The sequence below is a fragment of the Festucalex cinctus genome, chromosome 18, assembly GCF_051991245.1.
Source record: "Festucalex cinctus isolate MCC-2025b chromosome 18, RoL_Fcin_1.0, whole genome shotgun sequence".
Lineage (NCBI taxonomy): Eukaryota > Metazoa > Chordata > Actinopteri > Syngnathiformes > Syngnathidae > Festucalex > Festucalex cinctus.
This window is the reverse complement of record NC_135428.1, coordinates 5213123-5236020: the sequence shown is the minus strand read 5'-3', so window position 1 is coordinate 5236020 and position 22898 is coordinate 5213123. Positions and strand designations below refer to the sequence as shown.

Genomic DNA, 22898 nt, shown 5'->3' with positions numbered 1-22898 from the left:
TTGAATGTTAAGTAGATGTTCTTCAAGCTCATCACCATCTGCTTCGACTGCTTCAGTGCTTGTAGGACGTGCTTGCCCGCTCCTTGTTTCCCCTCCCCCTTCCGCCCGTCCACCCCAGTCGGCATAAACATCTGTAAAGTCATCCCCCCCTTAAATGGACTGTGCAGTCGTGTCATGTTGTTGCATATTCATAAACAGAGGACACTGTGCTACCTAATGTCAAACATTCACATATTCCCCCCCCCCACCCCCCAAGTACGTCATCGGAGGAAGTTGTGTCGAATGCTTGCGTCGAATCCATTGCAACGTGTTACTAGAACATCGGAGAAGTTTCGAGTTGGAAGATATTTACAAGAGTTTTACATTTTGCTCGATTACTGCAAATAAGCAGTAGTTGTTTTTTTTTTGTATTATTATTATTAGCTGTTTTGCTAGTGTATAAAACATGTATAAAAAAAAAGATTAACTTTATTTTGCCCTTACGTGAGGATTCTAGCATGGGGAGAAAAAATGTGGAGTTTGAGCTGAAGGCAATGCAAATTGGAAGTGTTTCATCTCTGCTAGCGTTACTTTTCTGGAACCTTCCGATATCCAGTCAGAGCTGTAGGCGATGCCATCATGCTCAAAACCAACCATGCTCACGTTTCCTTGACACCCCCCCGTCCGTCAGGTGTACTTCTGTGCTGTCAGATCACCAAGTGTTTGCATGTTATAAACAAAGGAAAGATATTAAAAAAAAACTATATATAACTATACCTTTTTTTTTCCCACTGGGAAATGTGTATTGCAAACCACAAAGCTGAATACACATCAATGCACACAACACAATTACAAACAGTACTGCAAATTGTGGCAAAACCTAAAAGTATCACTTTTTTTTTTTTTTTATCCTGTAAAAATAGCATTGGATCGTCTATATACAGTATTCATGATGCTATTGTGTTATGCTATGAATTTTTATTTATTTTTTGCATATGGTTTTCATTGGTAAGAAATTTGACCCTTAAACTTGTGTTAACCTTTGAAATGATCAAACACTGTTGTGAACTCATGTACACACCCTCCATAACTATTCCTTGCTTAATGAAGACAAAAAGGTTGAAAAAAGTGGACCAAAAAAAAAAAAAAAAAACTAAAATAGATAAAATGCAAAAACAAAAAAAAAGTTGATGTATTCTCTGCTCGTGTATAGTGAATATTTGTCAGTCACTGGGTGTGACAGTGGTTGGCACATGCTAGTCGACTGTGACAGTGCAGATCTGTTCATAAACTTATTTTGTACACCTGCTTATTGTTAAGGTGATAATAGTGGTTCTAATGAGTTCATCAACCTGGTAATGTGTTTTGTTAATAAGTCACAAATAAAGTTTTTCTTAAATATCTCAAACTTTGTTTTGACTTTGAATTTTGATTCGGTTTTCTGTCCAGTTTGTTGTCCTTGTGTGACTCCCTCGTCATGTCAAGCATTATGTCCACCTGTGTTTTGGCCCGCCCTTCCTAATGTGCCGACCAATCAGCACCCTCTGCCACTTGTGCCTTGCCCAGCTGTGTCTCGTTGGTCAATTGGTGTGTGTGTGTGTATTTAGTCTCTTGTCTCCCCTCTGTCTGTTTGGATTCTTGTTGTTTTCTCACTGTCATGCTGCTGGTTTTCTGCCTTGTTGTTCCCCTGTCTTGCATTGCTTACCTTTTGGAGTTTGTTTTTTGTTTGGTTAATTAAATTACCTTTTTACTTCACCTCTGGCTCCTCCCCCTGCTTCACAACCACACCTAAAAGCTGACAATTATGCCACACTGTGTATGTGAAGAAGGGAGAATGCAGTTTCATTTTTTTTGGCCAGTAGTGATTTGAAATTCAATTTTCTGCATTCAGTTTGAACATTTAATTCAGTGCCACCGGAGTAAACCATCAAAACGATACCAATAGTTGAAAGTTAGCTGTTATGATTCTTGATGTTTGCCACTTTTTGTTTTTTGCCGTGATTAATTGATTGCTGGGATTTTGCCACAATGGCAAATGGCGTGGTAGCCCATCAGATCCAACAAATGGCACTGACAACAAAAACAGCTACATAATCATATAATTGACATACCTCTTGCCCCCAGAATAGTGTTTATAATATAGTTCCTTGGTAACATAAAGCCACAAAGATGACTTAGTAGCTATTAGAAAAAGCTAGATGTTTATTTTCATAGCAAAATGTTTAAAATATAGTCAATGCAATTATGTCCAAACCCTTCTAACAATACGCCACTCATTGAAAAAGAATCAATTGCAAAAGTGTGTCGTTAAAATATAGTATCAGTGTGTGTGTATATTAGTACAAGCTGGTGGGTATTCAAGGACGCATGTGGTCACATGGGAGGCTAATCTGCTTCTCCATTTCAACAATGAGGTTTCATGTTAATTACTGTCTGTGAGGGGGCGTCAACCACTGTATATGTGTGTGTTGTGGGCGCCATCTGTATGTAGACTGGAGAACATTCTCACCATTCATTTTAATGCATTGTTTACCCCAAATGTAATCCTCCTAGTCCATTTCTCCTACAATGCTGACATCTACTGGTGTTAAGTATATTACTATTGGTAGTTGACTAATTGCCATATACAGTATATATATATATATATATATATATATATATATATATATATATATATATATATATATTAGGGGTGTGAATTGCCTAGTACCTGATGATTCGATTCGTATCACAATTCATAGGTCATGATTCGATACCGATTAATCCCGATACGCCTTTATGAGTCGATTGTTGCACTTTTTTTTTTTTTACTCAAATTTAGAAAATACTAATCAGTAAACTTGTACCCGTACACTGTAAGATTTGTATGAAAATGTATTATTTATCTGAAACTTCAGTCTTATAACTGTGAGCCACTGCATTTAATGTTTTTCATGTTTGAACAGCATTGAAATAAACTATTAAGGCTTCATGTTCCATTAATATAACATTTTCCATGATTAAGGTGTGAACACTAACCCTAACTAAGACGTTTTGCTGAATATTTTTCCATAAAAAAAAAAATCGATTCAGCCGCCTTTTGAATCGATTCAAGAATTGCGGGCTGTAGTATCGCGATATATTGCCGAATTGATTTTTTTAACACCCCTAATATATATATATATATATATATATATATATATATATATATATATATATATATATATATATATATATATATATATATATATATATATATATATATATATATATATATATATATATATATACATACAATTATGTTTAAATGAAAGTTAGCTCTTTTGTAGGAGATTACTTTACAGTTCAACTTGTATGTCAATCATTAAATCCTGGTGTAATATATCAGAAAGAACATAAACATAAAAACAAAAGCTGAACATATAGCCTTACTTCTCTCAGAGAGAACAAGCTATTAGGATGATTAATTGTGAACCACATAAACAATTACAGACAGTACAACATTTACAGCACACAGTTGTATCCGAGAAAATATGCCTGGCTAAACATTTTCAGTGTTACATTATTACTGTATGTGTTCACCTTGGGGCTAAGGAACAATCTTCTACGAACAAAGGAAGCTTCATTGTGCCCCCACATTGGTAGTAATATAATATGAGGGAGCTCTAATGAAGACAACACTCAAAGGTGTCTTATAAAATCTGGTTTAATCATTTTGGTGACAGGAGAAGTAACGTGCTAGCAACGGCTAGCTAATTAGGCGGGTGCAGAGCTGACGTGTGGGCTACATCAGTTGAGGGACAAAAATGAGGGATTTAACCCCCCATATTTACTTTTATAAGTGGGCTCTTTTCAAATCTATGTGCTTGTTTATATTTGTTTGTTGTGAAGACATTTTGCATCTTTTACACATGGCAATTTAGACACGGTCCCTACCCCACTGATGCAAGTCACTTCCCTCCCCCTTCTCTCTCTCTCTCGCTCCTTTCTCTTTTTCTCTCTCTCTCTCCCTCTTAATCTCCACCCAGCTGTAGATCAGGATGCTGAGAGGTGAGAGGACTGTGATGGAAATAATAGCGAGGGAGTGAAAGAGAGGGAAGACACAATTAAGCCACTGGAGAACAGGAGGGATCGAGATTATGACGCGAGCATAGCGTTGTGCCACCATCAAGTCAGGGAAGAACTGGAATGTTTGAAAACAGGGTTCACGTTGTCGATGTGGACTGTAGCCAAAACTCCTTTGAGTTGGAATTGTTTTAAGCTTTAAGCTGCTCCACACCTCGGGGACTCTGGAGGACACCGAAGTGAAAGTGTAAACTTAGTTCTTCATAGATGGACGTCAATCAGGTATGATAGTAAAGCCGAATTCGCTAAGCTTTATAAAGTGATTCTGTATTGCATGAACTTGGTTCTTGACTCTGGTTTACAGTTCGATAACTTTTCTTTAGTTATTTAATGACAACAACACATACATGTCACATCAGTGAGTTCAAGTAACGGCCACCCAAATTAATAGTCCCTACAGGGATAACTGACTACATGTTCTTCCTGCAGTTTTGACATGTCTGGATGGCAGTCAGTGATGAGGATGAAGAGGAGGGTGAGGGTGAGAGGAGCCTTGTCAGAATGTATTTATGTTAAAGTTATGACACGTGTATCGACTCATGCAAGGCAACGTTCTGTTTACACGTTATATTTCACAGACAAATCCACGTTTGTATGTAAACAGTTGTGAAAGGTTGTCATCTTGAAGGCTGTACCAGTACTTGGGTTGTCTGGACAGCTGCAGTTCACAGATGTTTTGGAAACTAGCATGTGTACATGCCAGGAATTATATATTATTTTAACGTTTTAGTCTAAATATTCAGATTGTCTCAACTTAATCGGTAGCTGTTGCATGGGGTTTATCACTTTTTGTCATATTTAAATGTTTATCCATCGTCATTAGCTTGAAATGATTCAAGCCAAGTGATAGTCAAGTATATTGACTGATGAAGGGATGACAGATTTTAATTATTGGTCATAATCATATCAGAGCTTTGAATTGGCCCAAAGCTAATTGGTTTAATCGGTTTTGTTTTTATTAGTACATCAGTCCCATATGTAGTTATGGACTTATTGAAAATTATTTTGTGAACCATGTTTGAGAATCCCTTTTCTAGCGACACCATTAAAATAACATATCGGATATGATGGCATTGGGGAACGCAATTTTTGTTGAGGTCTGACAGCTGTTTTTCACTCATTTTTGGTACAGAATCAAAATATGATCTCAGTTTTTCCTCATTTTTTTTGTACTGTATCACAGTTTTTTTTAAAGGTAAACATTATGCTTGACAGATATGTTCTTATTCTATTTAAAAAAAAATGAAAAAATGAAATATGAAAGAAACAGGCATGACTGCAATGTTTATTGAACACTTTTTTGTTGTTTTTTTTTACAAAAAAATGATATGGCTACTAATGTAGCTCTTAATAACTACTAAGTTTTCTGCTTCAAGATATTGATAATATTGACATAATGGGAGATGCACACCCCTCTCAAATGTAACTGCACAAAAAGAATTGCCACATTACTGCAGATGAGTCCAATTGTATAATCAGCACTGGATTATTTCTTATCTAGTGGGTAAGCTGTGGAGAGAAAAAAAACATCACATGCTAGAAAAAAAAGACAGCAATTTTGGAATCAGCATATCAACTTTAGTTTTAATCAGTATAAAAATTTAACTCAACAGATTTTTTTTTTCAAAGTGTTCCCCAGACGTCATGCACTGCAGACAAAAAACTGCTGAATATCTGTGAAATGTTACTTCCTATTAAATTCTCACTGAGTTTAAACTGTTGGCATCACTGTGGGCCCCTTTCCAAGATTAACTGGATGTTGCATGCAAGCCGCCAACCATGAAGTGTTGAGTTCTCCATAAGGGCTACGTGAGTGCCAGTAGTAATTTTGCCAATAAATTATTCCGTTTGGTGTCAGACACAAAATCGAGATCTGCGCATTAGTCTGAAATGCTAATATAGCATTAAGCTAGTTTATTCTGTAAGCAGTTTCATTAGATTAACATGTTGTTTATGATTTCTGATTTTTTTTTTTTTTTTACCTCATAGGGATAATAATTCTATAATATACAAAAATTGCACTTGATTATCAGTCGGTCAGAATCAGTATTTTTTTGCTGCTGACAAGCGCAAAAGGTGCAAATTGATGCAGCTTTCCATCGAAGGGGTAGGAAATATGCAGAAATCTGTTAAATGTTGGTGAATGCTATCATTGTCAATAAATCAATGCACTCACCATTATCCAACAGTTTTTTGGGGGTTTTTCTCAGTCTCGGTAGCTATAGGATGCGGCTATGCCATTTTCCACATTGTAACTTGAGGAAAAACTCAGTTTTGTGTTGGGTCTGACCGGCAGCCGCAGCATTAAGCTAGTAGGACTACTTTCCCCATGATTCTTAGACCCGGAAGCAGGAAGTAGTTCTAGTTCCGTTCCGGATGAAAACAACATTCCTGCTAGTGATTAGATGTGGATGAGAACGACAACGCAAACATAAATATGAACTTAATTAGGAAGGAATTGAATTGGTTTATTGTATGAATTGCTATGACAACCGTGTGATTGACGTACACATGGCCCAAACGGCGTGCTTACTGGACACAAACAAAACAGGAAGCCATGGAGGGGCCTGCATAAAAGTGGAACAAAACGGAAATCCACCGGCACAAGGGTCAAAACTCCCCCTTTAAACCGGGACATCTGGTCACCTTAAGTATGGTAGATTGGTCGTCTACCATCCATGAGGTTGTAGGCTCAATCCTCACCCCTAGTGACCTTTTTGAAGTGTCTTTGAGCAAGACACTGGATCCTGATTTGCTCTCAGTGGACCTGGCATGGCAGAAGCTGACCACTGGTGTGTGAATGTGAGGCATTGTAAAGTGCTTTGGACACCATATGGTGTAGAAAAAGTGTTATATAAAAAGCAGTCCATTTACCAGTGAAGGATTGCAGAATCTTAGTCATATTTTGTGAAGTTTTTCAACTGGCCGTGAGCACGCTTTAGAGCTTTGTCTTTTGTGTTTGTGTGTTGCTAAAAGGCCATTTATTCCCAAAAGTCAAAGCGAATCAAATTCATTGTCAAATGTTCAGTTCATTTGTACAACTCTACACAAAAGTTTCACTGCCTTGGATGACTTTGTTCATAATAGTTCTCTCGCATTGTGCAATCCTTCACAGTCACGTCTTCAGAACTGTAAGTGTCTTCCTCTTGTACTTCCAGATGTATTAGGCGGCCCGGAAACGATCCCTTTGAATTGCGAAACGTTGGAAGCAATCAGCCTGAGGATGGGGAGACGAGCGGCTGACCTGACCACGCCCGTACCAGTTTTGGGCGTCCCAGCCCTGGTTGGAGCGCGTAGCTGGAGGACAACTGGAGGCGACGCAACCGGAGGAGCGCAGCTGCAAACGTGGGGTCTTCAGAGCAGCAGCGTTGGCGTGCAAACATCCCCAGGGATCGCGAGAGCACCTTCCGAGCAGTGCGCACAGCTCGTGTATAAACTCCACACGCGATCAGATCGTAGTGCCCACATGACCAACAGCTACATTACCAAAGAGTACAAAGAGATACTGCTGCTAACAAACAGTGATAAGCAAAACGGGGCAAAGAGTGGCGACTTGAAGAGTAAAAAGGAAGTGACTTTTCAAGAGCTTGTAGGTGAGACTTTAGGGGATGTTGTGTGCAGTCAGGATCACAGTTACAGCACTCCTAGAGTAATCAAGACAACCCCATGTTTTGGAAGAACTGTAACCAAAGTGGGCCCACGAATAAAACCTACTGTCCGCTATGCTAACGGTAGTGTGGTTGACTCAGAGGCAATGGGTGGCATTAGCATTGATAATGGTGAAACGACCCCAACTCACAGAGGACACCAAAAAAGACTGCACACACATTACGCCGAGTCACAGAATCTGTTGCTGCTTGGATCACGAAAAATATGCAATCAGTGTGGAGGCACACAATCAGCGGGAGTGGAGATTTTAGGGAAGAAAAATCTTACTGCTCCTGCTTGCCAAACAGAGACACTATTTAATTCAGCCCATGACTCGCTCTACTCCAGCAAACATCTTCAGTTGCCCCATAATGAGACCGATATCCAACCAAGCAACCATCAACTGCCTGAGAATTCCCTTAACAGAGAAAAAGAGACAAGCCCTCAACAAGGATCACATCTTCAAGAAGCAGCAAGACGTGGAATAACACGACACCCTGCATGTCCAGTCCATTCAATTAAAGGACAGTTTTTCACACATGGACATGCTGCCGCCTCAACCCAATCTCAGACCATCTGCACTAATGCAATCACTACCACTAAAGCCACCATTGAGACAAAAAATGGTGATAGTTTAGACACTTTCGCAAACATGCCCCTTGACAATAAAACCCCCCAAACGGGAAGTCTCCCATCGACTCCTCTTATGGCCACAGCTACCAAATCAAACAATCCACACACAGAGACCCATTCGAAATCCCAACATAAATCCCTGCAAAAGGTGTGCGTATCAGTGCATGCCACACAAGAAAACTCTCCATCTCATTTGTACACAACATCCAAAGGAAACACATCCGGCATCATCCCTGTGACCGTCCAAACGTTCAAAAATGCACTCATGTCCACAAAAAGTACGCTAACCAGCACGGTGTTTCCGCACCATGGAACCATACCGCAGAATTCGACACAACAAATAAAAGCAAAAGATGCCTGGCAAGATCACCTGAAATCCGGAACACATCCCACACCGTTAAATCCGACTCGTACGTCGGTTGATGTAGCTCGGACGCGGCAAGGAAAAACAAGCACATTCAGCAGTGTCGTCGTAAGTAGCCCTGTCAAACGTTATGCTAACTTAAAAGGAAATACCAACACAAGTGACAAACATAATTCCAAATCTCTGGGTGCAAAAAAACAGCCGGCGTCCTCAGATTCTGAATTAACACATTGTGGAAAGACAGCCTCTCTAAATGCATCGTGTGCAACCCTTGATTCTAAATTGGGGATGTCAGCTCCCATCTCCACAACTACTAATTATGCTTTGTACAGAAACGCAGCCCTGAGGAGCTCTTCAAATATTCACCCTTCATCTACTTTAAAAGAAAACCAAAAGAACGCTAGCGTGTCGTACAATTCCTTGCTTAAAACAAGCAACGTGTCACACGAACACAACAAATCAATTAATCATAATACATTCCCCAGTACTAACAAGCTTTGTCAAGCACAAACAACTGACATCACATGTGAGCCTACTCATGAACCCGCTGTTCCAAACGTATCGAAAACAGCTTCGACTTCAGTGCTTGGGCAAAAAGTGTCCGACTGCGGTTACGTATCAGATGTGATACAAACCATTCCAAACAGAACTAACAATTCGAGAAAGCTTGATAGTGAATTGTATGCAGATGCAAAGCTAAAGCTAATCAATGATTTACTGTGGAATGAGTCCAAGCGCCATTCAGCTCTCTCACAGGGCACAACCCCTCAAAATAGTTCTTGTCTGCGGGGTTGCATGAACGCAAAACAACAAACGGGTGAACATTATCAAGGAAGCACAGTAATCGAACACGAGGGACAACGCGCTACATGCCTAAAAGGAATAACAGCCCAGCAGATGGATTCAAATACAGAAGAGTTTGCCTTAGGCAAATCACCCATGCACGCAAACAGTAAGACTGAATCAAATGCAGATAAACAGACGCATCCAACGGCCTCTGTCACAGCGAAAGGAAAATATGAGCCCATTATCTCAACGCCGGCAAACAGAAATGTACGTTATCATCTCAAGTCAAACAAATCACCCGTTCGACAATCTCTCAAAGGCCCAGCGTCGTCTTTAATTGCGCCAGCACTACGCTGCAGCGAGGGAGAACTTTGTACGCATTGCAATTCCGCATCCCTCCGACGCCTCGGGTCCGCCGAGGCTGAGGCAATCGTCAGCCGGGATTCCAAACTCGCCCCCGGGCAGCGAGCGGCGGACCTCATCCTGTCCCATTCCCACCCTACTGAAGCAGCGCCGCTTCTGCCATCTTCCCCTCAGTGCTGTAAATCAGCAACCGTACGACGCAGGCTTGAGAGTGTGGAGGCCAGTTTGGCAGCCAACAAGGACAGAATCACTACTCTGCTGAACATCATCCATGACCTGGAGGCGAGCCACGCTCCTGCCGCTGGGTAAGAGTATGCGCGTGTGCGTCATGGTGGCATGGTTTATTTCTGATAAATAATTCATGGGAATTTATCACAATATTAACGTCTAATATAATATGCAGATTCAAATCTGCCAGGTACACTTTGAGTCTAACAAATATTTTGAGAATGTCCTACAGTGCTGCTCTTGTCAAATGAGTCATCATTTCCACTTGGCCTGAATTCTGAAGAAGCTCTTCTTCATTCAAATGCCCGACAATATCTTCCTCCAGTTGAAGAAATGTTTGTGAGCTGTGTATGTGATGGCCAAATTCAACTGAAATGATCAACATAATCGACGTGGATAAGAATACGCGAGTTACATTTTAAAATTGTTCACGCTAATTCCAAACTTGCAGCCAGATGTGTTTTTTTTCTCTCCACAGCATACCCTCCATATAATCAAAATTCCATTGATTAGCTGTAGAAAGACTGTAGTAAGAAAGGCTGATTCGGATTGGACTCGTGTACGTCTACATGGCCACTTGTTTGCGCACTCATAATAAAGACGGTGTAGCGAGAGGTCTGTCAGTACAATCAATGTCTGCAACCAGAAAGCTAGCATAGACTAGCATAGCTAGCTAGCATAGATGAGTGCTTGTACTTCTCTTAACCTTGTAAGCAAGTCATTGTAAGTTAAATTTTGTTCTTTTTTTTTAGTTTTCAAACCATGTAACTATTCTATCTTAGTGATTTATTTACATGCATAAACCCGGAACCTCAAATCTGTGCAACAGATATGCTAACAGTATCCTAGCGGCTGTGAAATCCTATAAAAACAATATTTTCTTATAGGAAGAAACAGAATCATGTCATTTAAAAAATGGCATGAAAATTTTTTTTCCTGTGTTTGGACCTAAGTACAGTAGAGCAAAAAGCAATTTCAGAAACATTTTCATACAGTCTCCTTCGAAATTCATTTGGTCATGTTTCTTAATTATTTAGCTAGGTCATAACAAAGCTTAAAATGAGCTTCCAGCAATGTGTCTCTGTCAATCATTCTCGTCCAACATGGAGTAGTAATATGTTGTGACTGTCTAAGGTCATGTTTTAGACGAGAGTTGGTTTTATGTCCGGCATAATGCGTGTTTGAGCATTCTTTGTTAGCACTTCTTACCAGATAAAATTGTCCCAAAATCTTCTTCCCCCCCTTTCACAGTTATCAATGCTGCAAAACAGGACAGGACCTCAAAAACTGTTCGACCTGCCAAAAGACTGCTTGTATTGTTTACAGGTTGGTGATGTTTTGCATTTTAGCTGACTTGCTAAATGGGGTACTTTTTGAAAATATCACATATGACCAATATAAAATACATGTTAGATTAGATTACAGTAAATTACAGATTAGATTAATTTCACCCTCACGATGTAAAATTGCATCAGGTGGAGGCAATAGGATGATAAATTGTAATCCCCTGAGCCAGCTATTCTGTTTTTGGAAAGGAAGTTAAGAAAGGCTTGGAAGTCAAAAATTCTTCTGATCTCTTAAAAAAAAAAAAAAAAAAAAATGCCGGGTGCTTTACAAAGCAAAGTCTGAGACACCTTCATGATGATGAAGATGAAAAGGCTGTCTATTTCTCTTGATCTGCTGTCTTCAAAATGAAGATGTTGAAGTTGCTTAAAGGGTGAGTTTGCAATAAAAAAAATTAATAAATACAAAAAATAAACAAATAATATTAGTCACATTGGTTAAAACTATTATTATGTGATGTCACGTCATAATGACTGTTTTAAAAAATATGGGGGGAAAGTGTTGCAAATGCAATTTTTTTTTTTTTTTTTTACTGGATTGTGTCCATTGTATTTATTTACTATGTATCTTGTTCAACATGTGTGTCTCTTCAGCGTGGAGTACGACTTCAGACAGCAAGAAAGACGCTTCTTGGAGGTTCTTAATCTACACTCAGCTAAGAGAAATAATGCCAATCATTCGTCCCCATCTTTTGCACTGAACTTCAGTCTGCTCAGAAAAGCCGTCAAGAATGTCAAGAAGTCAAAGAAGAAAAGCAAAGAGCTCTACAAAGTTCTTTTAAAGTGGCTGCCCAGCAAAATGCAGCAGGTTTAGAACAAACCCAAATACTGGTAATGGACAGATGACTTGCAGAACTTTCGACTAACTGAAATAATTTTCCCCCATTTTGTCTCTGTTATGTCTAAATTGGAGTTTGTAACTGAATTTATTTCTGAACTTTATGACTTTCATTTGGATATATTGAATAAGTTTTCTTTAAAGTACAAATTAATGCTGTATGTAATAGTTTCATAAAACATAACAATAAATAAGACAATATGAAAATGTGACACATACAATATGAGCTCTTAACTCTTTGACCGCCAAAAACGTTTAATAACGATCAGTAAAATCACAACGTATGGCGCCATAAACGTTAAATGACGTCAACTAAGTTTTTTATTTATTTATTTTTTCTCAGTGCAACATCTAAGTGCAGTGCTGCCTGGTCAATGCGTTGTGGAATCAATAACACCCACTAACTATGGCCAGCAAAGGCCTTCGACCTAAACAGCTACTTTCTTTTTTTTTTTTTTTTTTTGGTAAACATTGCAGTACATTGTGTCGAAATCTTCCTAAAACTCCAAGACAGGCTTATTCTTTACGGCATAATGTATGAAAATATAAGTTAAGCTAGAATTCAAACAGATGAAAGCTACATTGAAGAAGAGCGCAGCAGAGCAGTAGCTACTGACAACATAAAAAGGCCTCTCAGCATTTAGATTTTTTTTCTTTTCCTAGCAGCTCAAAAAAAAAAAAAAAAAAAGAGTGAGAATCCTTTTGTGGTCCAACTACACAGTTGTAGGCATAACCCAACTCAATTTATGCTCACATTACACATTTGCAGTTCATATGTGAAAAGTAAAATGACGATAGGGAACTTCCAACTATGACAACAGCAATAAAAAGAATAGTCATTGCTTAAAATCTCTTTGCTTTTCATGTGCATGTCAGCACTTTTTGCTCAGGCTTTTGAACTTTTTTTTTTTTTAATGCACCCCAATTAAATACAAATTAAAAAGCAAACTGAAGGAAGTTTACCCTTTTACTCCCTCTATTTATGGGAACGCTGCTGCCGGTTTGATTCGTCGACGCGACTAATGAGTCATTTTGACGTAGAGACTCACTGGCAGTGTTCCCTGGGGACGGCGAAGGATGGAGGAAGGCAAAGAAGGGCAGTTGGGGTTTACTGTCACTCCTCCTCCCAGGGTCAAGTGTCCTCTAGGGGGGGCTTTGGAGGAGCAGTAATCCACTGGAGATGTGAGAGATCAGCTTCTGTGGGATGAAAATGTGATATGACAGGCCACAAAAGAAGAGACACGATGGTGGAATTTTCAGACAGAGAAAGTGCTTGCCTTGGGCTTTTTTTTTGTTAGACTATAAACTTGCTTAATTTTGTTGTAACGTGTTGGATGAATAATACAATCACAGATTTAGTCATGAACATCTTTATTATCTTTATTATTGGGGGTTCAGTGTGTTGTTGCCTCATTCTATTGTTTGTAATTGTGGGAATGCTGAAGCATTCCCACATATGTTATTGTGATTTTTATTCTCCACAATTTTTTGTCCCGTAGCAACTCCCACATAATACTTCCAATTTACACTGTTCAAATTTCAACTTTAGCTTAAAAAATTCACCCCTCCCAGAGTATATATCGTGTGATTCCACATGACTTACAGTATTTGCACAATTTAATATTCAATATCAACTTTTGCCTATTCATTTTCAATGGGACCGACATTGAAGTATCACTTTCCACGCCCACTTCCATACGCACAACTTAGCATCACCATTAACAGGTGATAATGCTCGGGAGCACAGGTTATCATTTCATAATTTATCTCTCAATTTACTTCATAAGCACTCCACATGCATTCAAATTTTAGCATTCAGCTTTCAGCATTCCCACACAATTTCTCCAGAAATTGCACTTAATCTAGTATAGCAACGTATGTATATTACGAATAGTCAGCTGGAATAAAGTATGTCAAGGCAAAAATTTTCCTTACAATATGTTCTTTCTGATTTATTGCATTTGTGGAAAATGAATTCAGCAGCAAAACCTGTTTTATCTAGCTCAGTGGGCAGCCATTTTGCCACTTACTGGTGGCTCAACATGACATCACAGTTGCTCAGGGCCTCAGGTAACAACCAATCATGACTCACCTGTTTTGGAAGTGTGGTCATGTGACAAGTTGAGCCGTCGTTACCTGAGCCTCGAGCAAGCTGTGATTTAATTGGCTGCCCCTGAAGATAGATAAGAACTGGTAGATTTGGCTGCTTTATTCATATTCCACAAACACAATATTAATTTGAAGACTGTGTTTAGAAAATATTATTGTCAAGAAAAAAATTAGCTTGATTTACCCTTGAAAAGGTAAACTTCATTATTACATATTACCATGACGCACATATGAAAATATTCTGCAAAGCCTAATTTAATATAATAATATTTTTTTAATTTTAATTATTTTTTTTAATATAATAAAAATCCATTTGATTTTTTTTCTGTAATCTAATATCTGGAGATGGGAGTTTTGAAGCTTTCATATAGCTACAAATATATAAATATATTAACAAAATAAATATTAAATAATAAAAAATATATTTAACTAAATGTTAGTGTTGTTCCGATACCGTTTTTTGGATACCGATACCCAGCTTCGCAGTATCGGCCGATACCGATACCATACCGATACTACTCCTTAACATGAAAAAGCTGTCCTGCCATTGGTTCAGAGCATTCAAGGGCCAATAGGATATCTTAGATCGGCATGCAGTTAACATGTCATATAAGAGTGAATGTTGTGCACGAGCAAGACACAAGATGCTGCATCCAAAATCTTATATTAGCGTTGGAATTAAAGGTATCGGCATGTTACTTGTGAGTAGTCACCGATACCGATGCCACTCTTTTTATGCAGTATCGGCACCTCTGCCGATACCAGTATCGGTATCGGAACAACACTACTAAATATAATAAATAAAGTTGTATTTTTCTCTGGGTGTAGTGAATCTATAGTGTCACTTTTGAAGCAAAACTACTTAATTTAATTAGTTGTTTTTTTTTATTCTAATGTACTGAAATGAACTTAGAGATGTTTTTTTTGTTGTTGTTGTTGTTTTAATCCCTTCATTTACAGTAGAGTTTGCATACATGTGAAAATGCCTGTCCGGTTTTAGGGAAACATGAGCACTTTTCATCCTTTTTTTTTTTCTCCCCCAACTCTGCTAATTCACTTTTATTTGATTGTGATGTTCAAGGCACAATTGCTGATGAAAGGCCGCTTAAATGCTGAAGTGCAGCCAAAAACATCATGCGGCTCGGGCCAGCATCCTTGAAAGGCTGAGAATTAGCTTGTTAGTCACAAACATCACCTGAGGCGCTCTCACGTCTCTCTCGACAGCGTGTAAGAGGATGACTGGCAGTCAACACAGCTTGGAGGCTCCTTTAATTACTGTTGTTGGCTTATAATCAGCTATAGTCCGCAACCACAACAACTTTAATAATCATGATAAGCAATTTTAATGAAGTGTCATTAACAGCAGAATAGAGAGGTTTCAAAACGCGTGTTATATAAAGTAGTTTAATTTAAACTGATCCCAATATTTGGCTGGGGCCACATTAATATAAATGTGCATAGTTGCATCACATTGTTAGTCATCCCTCCAACCCTCCTTTTAATGAACTTGTCCTCATTAGGGTCGCCGGTGAGATGCCTCATCCTACACTACACCCACGCAGTACTCACTCATGTCCAGCAGGGGGAGTAGTCGCTTGAGATGCAATGACCACAGAACCTTGAGCAAAAAACGGGTTCCGGTTAACAGAAATCAAAGTTCTTCTGGGGTAAACATGTTAATTTTATGGCTTCCTCTTGGACAAAGGTTCAACATCTCAAGTTTGTGTTCTTTTTAAAACACATTTCAATCATTTATCATCCATTATAACTTGGGATGAATGTGTACAAAGTGTGCGTTGTTATGCCACATGCCCAAATTTGGATTGGGATGAGGACTTCATCCCACATTCGTACAAACTGCAGGTTAGGTATTGTATTGTTTATACATTATCCATTTCATATTTTTGGAAGTTTTGGTTCACTGCTATGCCAGTCAACAAGCCTGAAGAAAATATAAATAAATACATAGCGGTTGAGGGTGAGGGTCAGAAACGGAACGAAAGTGAGGGTGAAGGAAGAGAGAGATCAAAAAGAGCACAAGAACTGCATTTGGACGATATCAGACATTATTTATGATCTGGGAAGAAGTTTTCAGAACAATATGAGGTGAGTCATCCCTTTTTTTTTTGTAGATTTGGATGTGGAGAATGAGGATAAACCAAGTAGCCTACCACCAGACAACAACAAACATTTTAGTAACGCATGTGCTGGTTACATTTTGACCTCGTATAGAAGCAGATGTTTACTTTCTTTGAATTATTTATTTACATCTCTGCTAGTTTTTCAAAGTACCAAGTTGCGTGTGTTTTCATTTCTGTTTTCAATTTACTGTACATGATAAATTTCTTTATTGTGGGTTTCATCAATGTGGAAAATGTCAGACTGAAAGACTAAAGAAGTTTTCAGTATGTGACCAAATTAAAAAAAAAGAGAGAAAACAGTCACGAGCATCTGTAGTCACAGTAGAAACTCTTGAGGAGTCATTGACATTAATTTAAAAAAAAAAAAGAAAGAAAAAACAAGAGAGCATTTTACTTTAATTTTACTGTATAGCTGGAGGATGTCTATTTATTCTAATGTGCATTTTACATTTAAAAAGGATATAATATGAAAATTAACATTTGCTTTTACACTCTGATCTAATTAAAATAGACAAATGAACTCATGTAAAATTACATTTACTGAAGCTAAAGTTAATAAATAGCATTTTCGGTGCAGCGACAGTGTTTCACGTTCCATAAAAATCACATTTTAGCTTCCAAAATTCACCCATTCAGTTATTTTAAAAGCATGGGATTGCACTGACAAATCCCTCCATTTTTTTTTTTCCATGTATTTCTTTTCCTGGTAGGTTGTGTGGGGACTTTTGAATCAGGATGTCCTTAAACAGCTTGAGTATATTTATTTTACTCCTCAGGCTTTGACTGGATGTTTTATGGTTGTTGTTTTTTTTATGCATAGAACACGCCCACCCACGCTCAGCAAATGCATTTGAGCTCTTGTAAAAAAAAAAAAAAAAAATAAAATAAAAAATCCATCATGAGGTTGCTGATTTCAATCCTCAGTGAATATACAAACATTACATATACATACGAGTTTGTTTCTGACGGTCATCATATCTTACATGTACAATAAAGTAAAGTTTCCCCATTTTGGTGTTTGATTTTTAAAATCATCAAACAAATTACACATAAAATGCAGTTTTTAAAATGTGTTTTCATTTATTAAGGGAAAAAAAAATACAGAGTAGTACACAGCTAATTGGCCCTGTATTATGCCCCATGCAAAATGGCTAATCACATTTTTTTGTAAGCTGAGTTAATTTTCACTCGACCCGAGCCTCATTATCTCCATATCTATTTAATCACAAAGTCGCTTAAATAAAACATGGAGAAAAAATTAATTATTAATAATAATAATAATATAAAAAAATAAAGACAAAAATGGCATCCATGGCAGAGTTTCAAGACTAAAACCTATCCTGACTAAAAAGAATATAAAGAATATAATACATTTGAATGATTTCAAAAACATGTGGGTGAATATTCTATGGACTGAAGAGACAAACGTTGGAAATTTTGGAAGGTGAATATTGTTTAAAAAAAAAAAAAAAAGTTGGATTAAATGTAGCTCAGCATTTCAGAAAAAAAGACTATCAGTCAAGCATGGCGGCGGTAGAGTGACAGTTTTGGGGCTGCTTTGTGTCTTCAGGACCTGGACGACATGCAGTGATTGATGGAACAATGATGCTGTGAATGAATGAATAAAAGTTGCATTGTATCAGTTGTTCCATTCTTGGTGCTTTCTGTTGCAAGTGCAATGTTAATAAAAGTTGTTGTTTACTTCCTTCATCAGGGACTTGTTGACCTCAGAGAGTCTTAGCAAGGAAAAGAAAGAAAAAAATGCCCGTGCCTGGGAAGATTTTTCCATTCTGTGACCTATGAACTTGACACACAAGCGCAAGCGACGCCAAGACTTCGTCCTTGTTTTCAGTGACTCAGCGCAGGACCGCATGATGTTTTCCACAGCTCTTCAATGGCTTCTTCTGGTGTCATTCATCATCCTAACCATTGTCGGGAACGTGCTGGTATGTTTGGCCGTGGGCCTCAGCCGCCGACTGTGGCGCATCGCTAACTGCTTTGTGGTGTCACTGGCGGTGACAGATCTCCTGTTGGGCCTGCTGGTGCTGCCCTTTTCCGCCACTCTGGAGATACGCAGCGGCAAGTGGCCCCTCGGGGGCACCATGTGTAACATGTACGTGTCGTTGGATGTCATGCTGTGCGCCGCCTCCATCCTCAGCCTGTTGGCCATCAGCGTGGACCGATACCTCGCCATCTCGGCACCCCTCAGTTACTCGTCGAGAATCACGCCTCCGAGGGTGACGCTGGCCATCATCGCCATCTGGGCCCTGTCCCTCGCTGTGTCTTTTGTGCCCATCCACCTGGGCTGGAACACGGTGGACTACAGGGTGCAGCACTTGGACTGGCACATGGGGCAAGACCACAAGGACGGACGCTATTGCCAGTTTGAGTGGAATAACAACTATATTATTTTCTATGTCTTGTGCTCATTTTACCTTCCTCTGCTGATTATGTGTGGGATGTACCTGTGCATATTCAGAGTGGCACGACAACAGGTGAGTATGTACAGCAGAGGTGTCCAAACTGCGGCCCGGGGGCCATTTGCGGCCCGCCGTCCATTTTTCAGTGGCCCGCGACATATGCTAAAAATGGCATTTGACTCAGTTTAAATAAAATAAACAAAACAAAAATGTTTGGAGATGGTCAAAGTAAGAAGGGAGGGTATTGAAAAAAAAAGGTTATTTTAGTTAACTAAAACTAATAAAAAAGAACTAAACCTAAAATTCAAAAAACAATATTGTTACCGAAGTAATATAAAAACGAAAATGCTTTGTAAAAAAAACGAAAACTAACTGAAACTACATTTTATGTTTACAAAACTAACTAAAACTAACTATAATTATAGCAAAAATGTCCTTCGTTTTAGTCTTTGGTAATTAATTTAATGCATGAGTCTTTGGAGATGATTTTAAATGTGATTTTTAGTAGATTTATTTTGATATAAACCGGAATAATGACGTTTGAAAGCATGTCACGCGGAAGTGACGTCATCTAGCAGCAGCCAATCGAAAAGCACCTTCAGATGACGTTGCGCCCATGGTGTTTTTTTTTTGTTTTTTTTTGTTTTTTTTTAATCTTACGCACAAGTAATACACATTTTAAAAAACAAAAAACGAAACTCACACATTTATACTACAATATTGTCATTTTGAGCATTTTTACTATTATTATTAATTTATTTGTTTATTTATTTATTTATTTTTAGTTTGTTTTTGTTTTTTGTTTTTCAAAAAAAAAAATGACAATAGTCAAAATATCCTTCCCCCCAAAAAAGTCTACTCTTGGGTTTGATTTTCGTTTTTTGTTTTTGTTTTTTTTGTCTCTTCATTTTTTCTGGCATTTATTGGTTTGTTGTCCTTATAACACAGCTGTAGTTGTATGAAGGGAATATGATAAAACAAGAGAGGTCATGGCGCCGTGTGAATACGGATCAACACTCAACCTTTTCTTGCTGGGGTGTCTCATTAAAAAATTAAAAAAAAAACAACAACACAAAATCTGTCGGGTTTACAGTGTGATGTTACCAGGTGATTTTATCAGCTGAAATTGAAATCTAATCTTGATTGATTCCTCAGGTGCAACGAATCCGTGCTGCCACGCCTTCATTCGCCCGCGTCCCATCGACGGCGGCCATCGCCAAAGAGCACAAAGCCACCATCACGCTGGCCGCTGTGCTGGGGGCCTTTGTCATCTGCTGGTTCCCCTACTTCACTTACTTCACCCGGACGGGAATCAAGGAACAGATGAACCCGCCATCGACGCTCCACTCGGTACTCCTCTGGCTAGGATACTTTAACTCTGTCCTGAATCCCATCCTGTATCCCGCTTTGAACAGGGACTTTAGAAAGGCCTATGCGGAGCTGCTTCTCTGCAGGGGATCGTCAAGACGAAAACTTCAAGTGCACAAAAGATCAACCCTCTCTAATGGGCAAAGGCATTCCCAAGTGTCCGATCACACAGTTAAAGAAAATGAGATGAAGTACTTGAATATCCATAACAAAAATGGGCTCCAGATTTGCTAGCCGGTATCAGTTTATATCATTTGCCAAACAAGGCCTTGGTCTTTTTATTAACTCATTTGCTCCCAATAACGTATAAATATGTATTTTTTTTTAAATGTTATAAGTGTCCCAAAGACATATTTATACGTTTTTTGTTTTTTTTGTTTTTTTTTGTTTTTTTAAATGCTCGAGCATACATAAGGCTTTGATGCAGCCTCTCAACTGCAAAGAACGGTTGCAGAAATGGTAGTTATTACACAAACGGCCAGCAGATGGCAGCAGAGCAAAGGAGATCAAACGGGGTCATCTCGAAAAAAAGCTCAATTACTTACAATTTTAAATAGATTTGTGAAAACTGATGAAACTTGGCTCTCTTCTAATGCTAATTGCTGCAAAACGGAAACAGATAGAAACATACTTTTTTTTCCTGATGAAAGAAGAGACTTTATTCTTTCTTTTGATAGGTTCCATGCTTTTATAGCAATAGAACACAATATTCTGTGGGCCTTGCAAAATCAGTCAAAATCCAGTAAAACAGCCGGGAGCGAACGGGATTGCGAAATGTGAAAATGGCGGCGAGTGAATGAGTTAACAATGTGTGGACCAAACTTCATAACAATCTAATTATTTACAAGTTCACAACACAATTATTCCGTACGTAAAATTCACAGTGATGCTCAACCTCAAAATCACAACAGCAAAAAAAAAAAAAAAACGGAAATTAATTTATAACTGTATTTGTTCCCCCAAGCAGGCTTCTTGGAGAGGTGAGCAGTTCAAAGTTTGCAACTTTGTTCTCTTCTCTCCTCAACTGTGCCAGCGATTGTGAATGAGTGACCAACAAGTTGTTTTTTTATGCATGGTATATTCACGTCAATTTCACATAGACAGAAAAAGTTTCAATGACTGAAGGGATTTACTGCAGATTGCAAGTAGTTAAAGATTCCATTATTTATTCACCACAGTAGAGTAAGTGAATCATCAAATATTCAGCTTATCGCTAACTGCTGTGATTACATCGTAACATAGAAACAATTCATAATGCAAAATACTGTAATAACTTTCTGGTACAGAATAAAATTCGATTTTTTTTTTTTTTATTCAGTAATAGACAATGGCTGCTGGTGACTCACAAAATGACCACAAATGTAGCCACTTTCGGATTCCTATTTAATATTAATGATTAATTTATGAATATTTCCGTCTTCGAGAGACAAATAAGGAAGCAAAATGAAGACTGACAAACACGGTCCATATCTGTCCACTAGATGGCAGTAACACGTAGTTAACCCTGAGTAAAAGCGGTTGTGCGGTTCATCTCATCACTTGAATGTTTCAGACATTCAGCAAAAATATTTACAACACAATCCAGAACACATTTTCAAAACAAGATTTTTGTTATTACTATTACGTGAACAGTGCTATATGGCAAAAAAAAAATTAAAAGAAAAAAAATAACAAAGTAAAAATATTCCATTCAATAAAATATCGTTTTTTGGTTAAAAAAAAATTTGAATATTGCATAAAGATTTTTTTTTTAATAGCTGAGTTCATACCACCTTAGTTAGTTTGCATGTATGCAGTGCAAATAGTGTTATAGTGTTAAAATGCATTCACATATTATGCAACCATTTACAGTAGGTGTGTTTGTGTAGGTGGTGTAGGAGAGAGAAAAAAAATGTTTTTAATTTCCCTACAGCTTTTTAGGTTGCAAAAGGAGAGTGCAAATACTTACCAACCAATTTTGTGCTTGTAAAGCCCAAACAGACAGTAATGCAAAGGATGACAAATTCCTTCTTGATGTGTATAATGAAGACAGAATGCGGCCAGCAAGAAACCAATATTAACATTAAACACCAGAAGTCATTTAAGTCGGCTGTGCATGTCTGTGAGATTTCATCCAACACAGTATGAAATCATATAAAATGTTTCTCTGCACCAATGCTGTTTGCCAGAAAATTGCACATCCTGACATCACACACCATAAAAATGGCAGAGAATTTTTCACACTATATAAAAAAAAAAAATGGAAATGTAACTAAGGCTCACAATACTGTACTGTACTGTACATGTTTTTTTGTATGAAGAATTATATTATTATTATTATTATTATTATTTGAATGAACGACATTATTGTTATTATTATTATTATTATTATTATTATTATTATTATTATTATTATTATTATTATTATTATTATTATTATTATTAGAGTCAGTTTGGATTTTTTAAAGGGCCAGCTAGCTGTTTTGACGCTAGCTTGAACTCAATAAAGTTGACTTGGTGTTGAAAAGTTCCTCCATTTCACAATGGTATCTACATCTAATCAAAATCAAAAATATTATCTATATCGCCGCTGAC

At 38.0% G+C, this 22898-nt stretch overlaps 2 protein-coding genes across 2 annotated transcripts; both read left to right on the top strand.

Annotated features, from left to right (window-relative positions):
* The first annotated feature begins 3536 nt into the window (after positions 1-3536).
* LOC144006216 (uncharacterized) lies at positions 3537-12493 on the top strand. The gene is made up of 4 exons (XM_077504952.1): positions 3537-4305; positions 7242-10182; positions 11357-11431; positions 12043-12493. The coding sequence occupies exons 2-4, from the start codon at positions 7307-7309 to the stop codon at positions 12260-12262; spliced, it is 3171 nt and encodes a 1056-aa protein (XP_077361078.1). The 5' UTR covers positions 3537-4305; positions 7242-7306; the 3' UTR covers positions 12263-12493.
* A 5917-nt stretch (positions 12494-18410) lies between these two features.
* Positions 18411-20661, top strand: hrh2b (histamine receptor H2b). Its single transcript, XM_077505428.1, has 2 exons — positions 18411-19031; positions 20112-20661. Exons 1-2 carry the CDS (start codon positions 18411-18413, stop codon positions 20556-20558), a joined length of 1068 nt encoding a protein of 355 aa, XP_077361554.1. The 3' UTR covers positions 20559-20661.
* The last annotated feature ends 2237 nt before the right edge of the window (positions 20662-22898 follow it).

What these genes read in the sequence shown, in the direction of transcription:
- LOC144006216 (XM_077504952.1), top strand. Translation starts at nt 7,307, where the DNA reads ATGGGGAGACGAGCGGCTGACCTGACCACGCCCGTACCAGTTTTGGGC. An exon ending in AGCCACGCTCCTGCCGCTGG is followed by an intron (nt 10,183 to 11,356) that starts GTAAGAGTATGC and finishes CCCCTTTCACAG; the next exon opens with TTATCAATGCTGCAAAACAG. An exon ending in ACTGCTTGTATTGTTTACAG is followed by an intron (nt 11,432 to 12,042) that starts GTTGGTGATGTT and finishes GTGTCTCTTCAG; the next exon opens with CGTGGAGTACGACTTCAGAC.
- hrh2b (XM_077505428.1), top strand. Translation starts at nt 18,411, where the DNA reads ATGTTTTCCACAGCTCTTCAATGGCTTCTTCTGGTGTCATTCATCATC. An exon ending in TCAGAGTGGCACGACAACAG is followed by an intron (nt 19,032 to 20,111) that starts GTGAGTATGTAC and finishes TTGATTCCTCAG; the next exon opens with GTGCAACGAATCCGTGCTGC.